Source organism: Candoia aspera, chromosome 2, assembly GCF_035149785.1.
Source record: "Candoia aspera isolate rCanAsp1 chromosome 2, rCanAsp1.hap2, whole genome shotgun sequence".
NCBI lineage: Eukaryota > Metazoa > Chordata > Lepidosauria > Squamata > Boidae > Candoia > Candoia aspera.
The window spans coordinates 150,705,209-150,717,179 of NC_086154.1; the positions used below are offsets into that span (position 1 = coordinate 150,705,209).

The 11,971-nt window shown below is 42.6% G+C and overlaps 1 protein-coding gene across 1 annotated transcript in view; it reads left to right on the top strand.

The window, feature by feature from the left end:
* Positions 1-11,029, top strand: part of PPP1R3F (protein phosphatase 1 regulatory subunit 3F) — a 50,580-nt gene extending 39,551 nt beyond the window's left edge. The window contains exon 4 of the mRNA XM_063294273.1: positions 6,598-11,029. Within this exon, the coding sequence (XP_063150343.1) occupies positions 6,598-7,701 (1,104 nt within the window). The 3' untranslated portion in view covers positions 7,702-11,029. The remainder of the gene's footprint in view (positions 1-6,597) is intronic.
* The last annotated feature ends 942 nt before the right edge of the window (positions 11,030-11,971 follow it).

Here is an 11,971-nt window from a genome sequence, read left to right on the forward strand (position 1 = left end):
CAAAGCCTGTTGAATCACCAGCCAGGAATCAGCCAGCTTAACAACCCAATCAGAAGCAGAACAGGTTTGGGGAGGGGTTTGTGGCAGCTCAGGGACGGGAACAAAATCGTGACCAGAAACCACACGAAAAGGGGTTTGCCCGGTGCTTTGATGGACAGCATTGTTGTAAGCCACTTCAGCAAATGGCAGCAAGTCCACCCAATTGTCCTGATGGTAGTTTATGTATGTTCTAAGGAATTGTTCAAGGGCAGAGTTCAAAACCTCCGTAGATCCGTCAGTCTCAGGATGCGACAATGTGGACAGCGCCTGTTTGGTGCCAATCAATTTTAAAAATGATTTCCAAAACTGGGAAGTGAACTGTGTCCCACGGTCGGTGACCAAATGGGAGGGGCTACCGTGGAGACAGTAGATGTGGATGAGGAAAAGGCGGGCCAATTGCAGGGCCGACGGGATGGACGCACATGGAATGAAATGGGCTTGTTTGGAGAAAAAATGTTTTACAACCCAAATGACAGTTTTCTTCTGACTGGGAGGTAAGTCCACAATAAAATCCATAGAAATCTCGTCCCAGGGATGGGATGGGCTGGCCACTGGCTGCAGAAGCCCCTGTGGTTTACCCCCTTTTCGCTTTGACATGGCACAAACAGGACAGGAAGCAACATAGTCCTTTACATCACGCCTTAAAGTTGGCCACCAAAATTGACAGCGAACCAAATGCAAGGTTTTTACAAAACCAAAGTGTCCAGCAAGCTTGTCATCATGAGAACGCTGCAAAACATCAGCCCTCAAAGTTTCAGGCACATAAAGGTGGTGTTCCACCCATGCTAGACCGTTTTCAAAAGAAACATCATCACTATTAGCTAGCAACCAAGTGTCAGATTTCAGTGCCTGGAGAAAGTCCTTCAGCAACTGACAAGGAACTTGCATTTTTTGCCTCCCAGACGGGGCTGGGGGTGGGGTTGCCTGCGCACGGGTTTGGCTCCGAGTGACGGCAACCAAGCCCAATTGTGGTTCAGTAAGAACAGTACCCACTATATCTGCCACGTGGTCAGAGTCCTGAGGTAAACATGACATAGCATCGGCCAGAAAGTTTTTCTTTCCTGGAATAAATTTTAACTGGAAATTAAAGCGACTGAAAAATTGAGCCCAGCGAATTTGTTTAGGACTGAGTCGCCGGGGGGTGCGGAGGGCTTCCAAATTCCGGTGATCAGTCCAAACCTCGAAAGGGCATTTAGCGCTTTCCAAGAGGTGACGCCAGCCTTCCAACGCGGCTTTTACAGCAAAAGCCTCTTTTTCCCAAACATGCCACCGGCATTCAGTTTCAGAAAATTTTCTAGACAAATAAGCGCAGGGTTTTAAATGATTTTCAACATCTCTCTGTAACAATATAGCCCCAGTTGAGGAGTCAGAAGCATCAACTTGAACCACAAAGGGGCGTTCAGGATCGGGGTGCTGTAAAATAGGCTCAGCAGTGAAGAGGGTTTTTAACTTCTGGAATGCCGCCTGGCATTCAGGTGTCCAATTCAGCACTGCCCCAGGGTTTTTCACCTTGCATGTCTCTCCCAAACCCTTGGTATGTAGCAAGTCAGTAAGGGGCAAAGCAATCTCAGCAAACCCCTGGATAAACTGCCGATGATAATTACTGAACCCTAGGAAACTTTGTAGTTGCCTCCAGGTGCGGGGACGTTCCCAACTTAAAATTGCCTGAATTTTTCCAGGGTCCATCTCAATGCCCTTGTCAGACACCCTATAGCCTAGATAGTCAAGCTGGGTTTTGTGAAATTCACATTTGGAAAGCTTGGCATAAAGCTTGGCATTTCTAAGCTTACTTAACACCCGTTTGAGAAGGCGTTCGTGTTCCTCCTCAGATTCAGTGTAAATGAGCACATTGTCCAAATAAACCAGGACCCCTTTAAACAAATGATCATGTAATACTTCATTAATCAATTGCATGAAGACTCCGGGCGCCCCTGCTAACCCAAAAGGGAGGACTTTATACTGAAACAAACCCAGTGGACGATTAAAAGCAGTTTTCCACTCATCTCCAGCTCATATGCGAATGCGAAAATAGGCTTCACGAAGGTCGAGCTTGGAAAAAATCTTGCCCTTTGACAAATGGGCTAACATATCTTTCATTAGTGGTAGAGGATATTTGTTGCAGATCGAGAAGGAATTTAACCCCCGATAGTCCGTACAGAGTCTAACGGTGCCATCCTTCTTTTCCCGGAATAGCACAGGGGCCCCAACTGGGGAATTTGCAGGTTCAATAAACCCCCTTGACAGACTTTTGTCAATAAAGTCCCGTAATACCCCAAGCTCCTTCTGAGTCATTGGATAAATTTTAGGCTTGGGCAATTGAGCGTTAGGAACCAACTCTATGGCACAATCAGTTTTCCGATGGGGTAGTTGATCTGCTTCCATTTCTCCAAAAACATCTGCAAAATCTTGGTATCGATCGGGCAAGCTCTCTAAACGTGCCACACTAGGGCACGGCGTGGCCATTGCAGCCCTTCCAACCCCCGCACTTGAAGCTCTCTCAACGGTAGGGGCTTGGTAAAACCCATCCTTAAAAGTCAGAGTTCTGTGTTCCCAATTTATATGGGGGCTTTGATAAGTCAACCAGGGAATTCCCAGAATTACTAAGGGGTTGCCAACGGGTGCTACTATAAATTTTAAAGACGGTGGCTGCCCATTTGTATTGCAACAGTTCCAGTGAAATGGGCCGCCCCCCCCCCTTGCTGTTGAACCATCCAACTGTGTGAAGATCAAAGACTGCTGGAGGGGAAAGCTGGGCAGGTCCAAAGCAGCAACCAAATCAGGGTGAATCAGACACCTGGAACACCCAGAGTCAACTAAAGCCCAGACCTCTGTAGTCTTTGTGTGGGAGCCCAATTTCACTTTCACTGCTAGAGTGGGACAGTCAGCACTCACCATGGCATCTTCGCGCCCATCCTCCTCCACCTGCCCGCAGGCGCTTTTCAGGGCAGGTGGCTGGCGTTTCCCGCCAGCTCCTTAGAGTCATCTTCAGCCTCTCCCGACAAGTAGGGTACTTCTTCAGCGTCAGCCGCCCCTTTGGCTGCCATCATCTACCGGGATGAGGGTGGCGATTTGGCCGGCGGCTTCCCAGCTCGATCTCCAGCTTTGGCTTTTGGGCAATCAGCTGCTCGGTGGCCCTCCTTTCCGCATCAGAGACACTGACCCTTCGCATAACGCCGATCTCTCTCCTCTTCCCAGGCTCTATAGCCTGGCTGAGTAGCAGTTACGGCACTTCGGGGTCCCCTCATGGTAGCTGATTGCTTTTCAGGATGTTTGGTTTGCATGTAGGTATGCTGGGCATGCTCAGCCTTGCCGGCCAGGCAGATCCATTTGTACAAGGTCTCTGGGTCGTCTCTACACAACGGCCACCGCAGGACGTCCCTGTTGAGTCCCTCTTTAAATTGGTCTATTAAGGTTGACTGAGACCAGTTGGGGACTTTCCCAGTTAAAGCCTTAAACTCCAGGGCATAATCAGCTACAGACAATTGGCCCTGGGTAAGATCCTTCAGTGCCTTTTTAGCCCTTGCCTTGGCTAGAGGATCCTCAAAATGCAGCATTAATGCCCACATGAATTCCTTGAAATCCTCAAGCTCCGGGGAACTAGCCTCACTTAATCGCACATACCAGTCAGCCGCTCGTCCTTTCAGCTTGGTGGCAATGGCAGTTATTTTAGCCTCTTTGGAAGGGAAACATGGTCCAAACTGCTTCATATAACTTTTAGCATTAGTGAGAAAGAAAGACAACTTAGTTGGATCCCCGTCAAACTTGACAGAAAAGTCTTTCACCCCCGCTCCTGTTGGAGCCGAATTAGCACCTGCTTGAGTGGTTGGACCCCAGGTTACAGTAGTTCTCCTGTCTCTGGGTGGGGACACTGATGGATGAGCTCTGCGGGGTGGAGATTCATCCCGGTGTCGTCTCCAGCCCCGCTCTGCCGGTGGTCCGGGTGAGGGGATGGAGGATGATTGCGTGGAGCTGGAATCTCCTTCGCGCCTCGGCTGCCCCCCCCCCCATGACAGAGACAGGGCTTTAAGCATGTACTCCATCGATTCCAATTTAACCTCTACTACTCTTAGCCTTTCAGGGGGTTGAGATTCTTCCCTCCCTCGCGCGTTATGCTGTCTCCCTTCTAATACCGTGACATTTGGGGATAGCGGGACCCAATACTTCCAGGACGCCCGGGACGTCCCTGGCCGGGGTTCTTCCGTTTCATCCCAGGTGATCAACTCTGCGGGCGATTCACTGGGTGCCGGTTGCTCTGGTGCTCTCCCTCAAGGCTGGAACCCGAATCCGCCCGTAACCCTGAAGGTTCTGGTGTGAGGCTCCATTCTCCACTCCTGACCGTTAACTCGGGCATCAAGCCAGTCGGCTCCTCAAGTCTCCCGGTTGTGGGTTTGGATTTGGCACAAGGATTCACAGCAGCTCCCTCCCAACAGAAATGCGTGTCAGCACCATGGCATGTGAAACGTTACAATGTACAGTGCACATTGAAACAGTGAACATGACAGTTGAGGCTTAAATTGTTAAATTTCCTCTAAGAAATTATTGTACATTGTCAAATTATTTTTTACTGTATCTAGGAAATTTCCACTAATACCTGCTTTACCTGAGGGTTCAGCAGAGAGTAAGGATTCAACCTTAGTTGTGAAAGTGAAAGGAGATACTGTATATAATTCCTCCATGGTGATGTTTTTATTGAAGTAATTAATCAGTTCTCAATTTTTTCCACACTTCTCTTCAGCGAATCAGTTACTGTTTTTTTTTATAAGAATGCAGATCCGATTCCAGTTTACCAAAATAGCCAGATTTCTGTCACTGCTTTCAAATGGTCACCACTATTTCAAACCTAGCATGTTGTTTTTGACTTTTGCCCATCACTCACTAGGGATCAAGATAAAATATTTTAATGAAATTATAATGGAATATTTTATATTCATATTTAATTTTAATTCAATTAAAATTAAAATAATTTTAATTGTATTTTAAAGAGAAATTTAGTATTTTATAGATTTTGAAAATTAGATTGAATTATTAAAAAAAATCATGCTACATACATTTTAAAAACTCTTATTCACTCATCACTCTGAAGATGCAACCTGTTTCAGAACACTGAAACTTCAACAATATCATTTCTTTCTAGAAAGAGTTCTTCCTCCACAGCATTCTCTTTGATTGATTTAATATCGATTGACTGATTCATATTTACAGTACAGTTCATCCCAATATACCTGTTAGTGTAGCAAACAGCTCCTTGTACTAGTACATTTGAAAAAAACTTATGTACTTAGATCATTTGTTACCATTCTATAGGTATCAAAAAAAAATCTTTGTTTTCTCACTGAGGTGTTAATGTTTTTATTCTTTTCTGGACATTTTCATACGAATCACTGAATTACTTTTTTCCTATTAGTCTGTGATGAAATCATCTTGGTTTGTATTTTAATATTTGAATTACTATTTTTAACATCTTCATACATAATGCTAGTGTGATACAAATATCAGCTACTTGTTATATGTAATCTTTATCCCAAATCTCTGGAAGAATATTTATAATAAAATTGCTGTTCTCGTAATACATCATACATAGTTTGGCTACTATCTTGTTGCTTTAATATGACCATCTTAATCAGCATTGTTTTGCAGAAATATATGAGATTTGTTTATAATTTGTCCATTTAACCAAAGCAGTACATACTGAGGAAAAAAAGTATACTTAAAGTAAATATATCACTAACACCGATATCAGTATAAGCAGTTTTTAATACTCCATGGTACTTGCTGTTTGAAGCAAACCTTATCATTTTTACCCTGAAAAACAACAGTTTTGATACAAACTGAGAGTAAAATTTTAATAAAGGTTGGCATCCTGTAACTGTAGATTGTATGTAATCCTAGACATATTTTTGCAGCCCCCTCAACCCTCAAACATGAGCTATCAAATCTTGGCAGCAAACAACTGTTATATAGCGGTTAAGATTGCAGAATTGGACAGGAGAGAACCAGGTTTGAGCATTGATGGCACTCTGACAATAACATAAGGAAAGACTGTATGCTACCTTGAGTGCGCAGAAGAAATGGGTGATAAAAATGTAATAAATAAAAAATGATAATTTTCCCGTATTAGGGAAGAACAATTAAAAAATAGGTAGTAAAAGAAGCAGAGCTTGAACACCACACTTTTATAGGTCCTTTTAGAATAACTGTATCATTCAATTAATTATCATGTAGACTTTTTCTGACCTATAGCATATTTTTCCAGTTAGTGTGCTTGCAAAGACCGGTACGTATTTTTGAAGAAGATATTGTATCAATACTTTTTGGAACAAATGGAAATGGAAAGTAAAGTATGTTGTTTGTTTCCTCTATGGGTATGCAATTTTGTAGTAGTTATAATACCTAAGGCAGAAAAAAGTACTTTCCTTACTATCTAGATGAAACTTAATGCTCTGTTTCTACCTCTCCATAGGTAGCTATAAGCATTCATCACACTGTAGATAAATATAATATTTTGCTTCTCCTTTTCACATTCTGTATAACTTTTCTGTTTTTTCCTTCACTGCCTAGATTCCAGAACTCACAATCACCGCTAACTCACCAGAAAAGAAGGAGCCTTCTAAAGATCATCTTCTAGATTTTACTGATTCCCCACAGGGACATGCTACCAAAGTCCACACTACATCTCATGAGGAGCTGAAAGTGCCATGGGGTTTGATGCTAGGCACCGAAACCCATCCCTTGGGACAGTGGGATGCGCCTGAATTCGGCAAGGGTGACCTCACCACAGAGGGCTCTTTCATGGAAGAATGCATGGAGGAACAGTTGAGAAGATACCAAGAGCTGCCCTATCGCTTGGAGGAAGATGCCATAGATCGAGAACTGGAACAGCTTTATCTGTCCCATTTGAGCCGGCTTCGAGCAGAGGAGCTTGGAGGAAGAGGAGAGTGGTCTGAGGAGAGCTCAGGCACCACCACCAGCCCTGTGCCATCTCTCATTGCATTGCGGCAGAGTGTCTTGACTGATCGTGACCTGATAGTCAACTGGACAGGCCCAGAGAGAGCACTCAACAGTTCCCTGGCAAAGGAGATCACACTGTACTATGCTAAGCAACGGGGTGATGACTCCAGAGATAGTGAGGAGGAGGGAATTGTGGCAGGATATGCAACACAGGGACCACCTGAGTTGGTGGGACCAGGCCGTGATAGCCCACCAGTCTTATTAGAAGGCTGCTTTCTAAATCATCTGGAAGAGGGAAATGTCCAGCAGAGTCCAGTGAAGGACTCTGACTCCTTTGCTAGCTTGAGAGTTGTGGCACCCAACACCTTGAGGCCGGTCGTTCCAGAGGCTATGGTGATGCCCCTTGTAGTTCCAGCCCGGACACTAGTGCCCCTACCAAAGCGGCCCACAGACCTGCCATCCAGCCCTCTTGATGCTCATGGACAAGGCAAGTGCCAGGGCTTCTTGATAGGGCATGGCAGCCTCTGGCTGGGTGAGGGCCTTCATGTCCACAAGCCCCCTGAAACCAGTCCCATTTCTCATAATGAACTTGAAAAGATCTTGACACGCTCCCTACGGTTCCTCAGCCTCTTTGTCTTCCTTCCTGTGGTTTTCAACAGCTGCATGCCTTTGGTGGCCGTTACACTTTACCTCCTTTTGGATTGGTTCTCATAATTGGTAGTGTCAAAGGCCCATGAGAAGATCTGTAACTTGGCTCTATCCCTGTTTCACTTGATCAACTAAATTTGGGGGAGGGGGGCAGTGTCAGATCTTTTGAGAGTTAACGGCACATCCACTCAAAATTTCCCAAGATTCAGAACAATTTATTTTTATTAAATCATCTGGTATAAGAGATGAATTGCTCGGACAAAAAATGAGCTGTATATGAAAATCACCATTAATTGGATCTGAGATAGCATTTGCAAGGCCTCAGAGGGTGACAAAGGGCTCAAAGTCCCAATAGCACTCCCACTCTCCCTTTGCACAGAATATTCAAGAAAGCTAGAAGCAACAGCATTGTCCATCCTGACATTTGCAAATGAAGAGAGGCAACTAAGGGTGCCTTGTCTGAATGGCCTCAAATTCTAGACCCAGAATAATATGCTTCTCTTTTCCGCCTTTAAAAACAAAATTCCTTGTTAGGATTTAGTAGGCTTCATCTGTTTTTTTGGCCTTCTTTCAGGTCTTTGGCCTTCACAGGCTGAAATCCAGTTAGCATACTTATCTAGAAGTAAGTAAGTCATGAATTGTTTCCAGTTTGGGACTGAGGCCAGCATTTCCTAAAAGGACCATATTCTTTGATATTTTTTCAGACATACTCTTTTAGCAGGCTTTGACTGTAACTTGTTTTGTGACAAAGCAAAACATAAATATTAAGGGATAATTTCAGACTGTTTGAAAATCTTAACAAATCCAACATTCACATTTTGAGGGGGAAAAGTCAAAATGGTCCATATAAAAATTCTTAAGATGGAATGTTTTATTTAAGTACTGTATGCCCATTCTCTACATAGTATTAGTGCAAAGTTTGGTAACTAGATTCCTGGTTAGTCTGAGGAGCCTCTGGTTTTATGGTGTTACAAAGTCCCAACCTGTTCTGTGTAAGAGATCTGGAGAAACCAACTAGCTAACTCAGTTTCTATCTTGCTTTTCTCATGGGCGAGTATAAACCATTACTATATAAATGTATTCTGCATTAACAAAAAAAATCCCATTGAGTTAAAAATGACCCCACTCTTAACAGTAATCTGTTGTAGAAGTTCCTTTGGCTCTTTGGAAAAGAATGCAGGCTGTATGTCATAGCAGTCTATAAAAGTGAAAAAGGGTGATTAATATATGACCCTAATCCCCATTTATTTTTACAAGGCTGGGAAATTGTAAATATGTTTTGAAATATCATGAAGCACTTTCTTTCAGAATGTTCTCCTGTGCCAGCCTCAGTGAATTTAACAAGAACAGTCCAAAGGCAAAATAGCACTTTTGTTCAGCACCTGATAATTTCAGTAGGATTTGTACAAGTGAATATCCTGCTGGATTGTGCTCCACATTTCCGTAATTTCCCATTATTTGAATGAAACGGGGAGAAAAAAAGAAGTTTTCCATTCCAAAGAAGATGGCAACATTTTCAGTTTTCTGTCCATACAGCTTCTGCAAAATACGATCACAACCATTCCAGATGGCCTCAACAGTTGCACAGCCAAGTTCCATTCATGCCCTAATCCTGAGCCACACCCAGCTTCTTAGGAAGAAACTTTGGACTGCTGACTGTCTGTGCTTCTAGGACGCCTTTTCACTCCTGGATCCTACACTTCTCTGCCACTAGCAGGGTCCAACACAAAGGACTACAGAAAAGCTCCCTAAAACAGATGGCCCCGTATTTATTTTTGTACCTGGTGGGAAGGCTGACTTTTTCTACCGTAGAATTCATCCCAAGATAGAGATTTTATTTATTAACAACTAGCAGTACAAACCCAGGCTGGTGGGTTTGCAGAAGATTAAAATAATTTATATACATGTTTGGTGTCTGCAGCAAAGCAGTAAATTGGAAACATCCTATCTTCACGTGCAATAGGTTGAAATGGCATTGAACTTGCCGTTAGAAGGCAGCCCACCCGCTTTCATGCTGCTAAATGTGTTTCATTAACTTCCTCTTGAATGTTGTACTGTCAGCAGCTGCTGTGATATAGCTTGTGAGGCCTTGTGGAGGAAGTGGAGATATTTATATGGGTTCTGAAGCCACTTCTGTCTGCTGATCCAGACTTGGCCCTGCTTTCCCCATCCATTGGTGAATGCTCGTATCTAAGGAACATAGGGAGGTTTGGAAGGTGGAATACTGTTGTGCTTCACGAAGAGAGATCAGAGTTCTGTCCTGACTTCAGTCATAAGAAAAATCTGTATTTTCCAGACAAAAGCTGAGATCAGAATGTATTAGCAGTCACGGCTGTGTGTGTCTGTATGTGTGTGAAAGAGAGAGAGAGAGAGAATGTACACATATTTTTCTTAATTGTCCCAGGCTAACATTTTTTGTTGTCCTGCCACTGTTCCTTTTTCTGCCTTATTCAAACTGTCAGATCCCTCATCAGATAAATATGTCTGACGACACATGTTCCACACCACAGAAGTCCTGAAAATTATTTGGTACCTCCGCTTGGCTACAAAGCAAGCACTGATTATGCTCCACACTTCTGTAGAAACACTGGTCAAAGCCAAAGTCTTTGTAAGTCAAGTGAGCTGGCTGCCTCTGGTGGCAGATTTTTGAATAACATTAAGGACTACCCCGTGGGATATGAACATACCTTATGGAGTACTATCCTTCAGAGAGTTCTTCTGCACAACTTGTACTGAAATGCATAAAAGCTGCATAAAACCTCCCTGTGCTTTTGCACAGCTCCTGGTCGTATAAGTTAACATGTGCAATAGAATTTATCTGTGGAATGTGCTTCATGTTAATAAGAGGTTTCTGTGGATTTGAGGGTATGCGATTTCAAAGTATTTTGGATTGGCTCTGGTAAAACCAGGCTTGCTTTAGTGCTTTTACTTTATATCATTTTTGTTAACCTTCAGCATCCAGCTGGCCATTTTACAGTACAAGTTGTTTCAAGGTTCTCGCCAAAAACATCTGCACGTAGGAAGCTAGCATGTATGGAAGAAAGTTATACTAGACCTCTTCTTCCTTACATGCCAATTATGTGCACTTTATTTTTAAATGGAGCGTGTTTAGTAATGTGAGCCCCCACCTTCAGTTCAATGTTGTGTACTCTAAACATCATTTATCAATAAGAGCTAGATTTCAGATTGTTATCAAAAATCATCTCTATAACTACTGTTGGGTATCTGTATTAATGTACAAAACTTTGCTCCCACTGGATCTTATATACTAACTCCTCACCAACATCATGATAGAAAAATCAGTGCTTTCTCTTCTCTGAACAGCAATAATCATATGTAATTCAGAGGAGGCAGGAAGTTTTGGATAATCTTTGTAATGAATGTTGAAACTAAATAGATGTAAGAGTGCACAAATATAATGTGTATACCAGATTAGCATGTGTAATAATTACAGCCACTCTTTGTACCATATGAACAGGTTACACATTTTTTTCTGGGTTATGAAAAATGTAAGCCAGAAACAGCTAGGGAGAACCAAGTTCAGGTTATTGAGGGACATAATTCCTTCCATTTGTATACAGGGCCTCATTATGTTTTCAGTTTTATACTTGCAAAAATCCAGATAATTTTCAGAACAATATTCCATTAGTATACTACAGCAAGAACATCAATGAGTCCTATGACATCCTGAAGACTTAAATTTAATATAGCATAGCTTTTTGTGGGTAATAGTCCATATTATTAGATGTACGGAATATAGGGAGGAGTACTATATATACACAGCCGTTTGGAGGAGTAGGTTGATGGAGACAGTAGAAGGAAAGGTCAGAAACACTGAAATTTACCAATAATAGTGGCCAATAATACAAAAATTCTCAGTAATTTAACCAGAGATCAAGGTTTTTTTTTATTACGCTGCATGTGTTAATCAGCTCATCAGTGTAAGAATATCTGTCACATTCAGTAGTTTTGTCAATGGTTAAAGAGTATTTATTTATTTGCTTCATTTGCTTTATTTATTTGCTTTATTTATTTTATTTATTTATTTGCAACGTTAAACTAGCTGAAGATACTTATTCAAGCTCAACTATATTTCTTAGACTTTGGGGTTATTTAGGATTGGTCAGATAGGTGGTTGCTATACCCCAACAGTCTGATCTATTAGGGATGAGAGGGTGATTTATATGGTCCTTTTTGTGGCTAGATTTTAGGCTGTGCTGGCCTCTTCCTATAGTATAGCAACTGGTTATGTCCAGTAGTCTTACCTTGATGCAAATTGACTTATGCATGCAGAATGCATTGTGGAGAGCTTCACTTTGGCCACTGGTATTTGTGG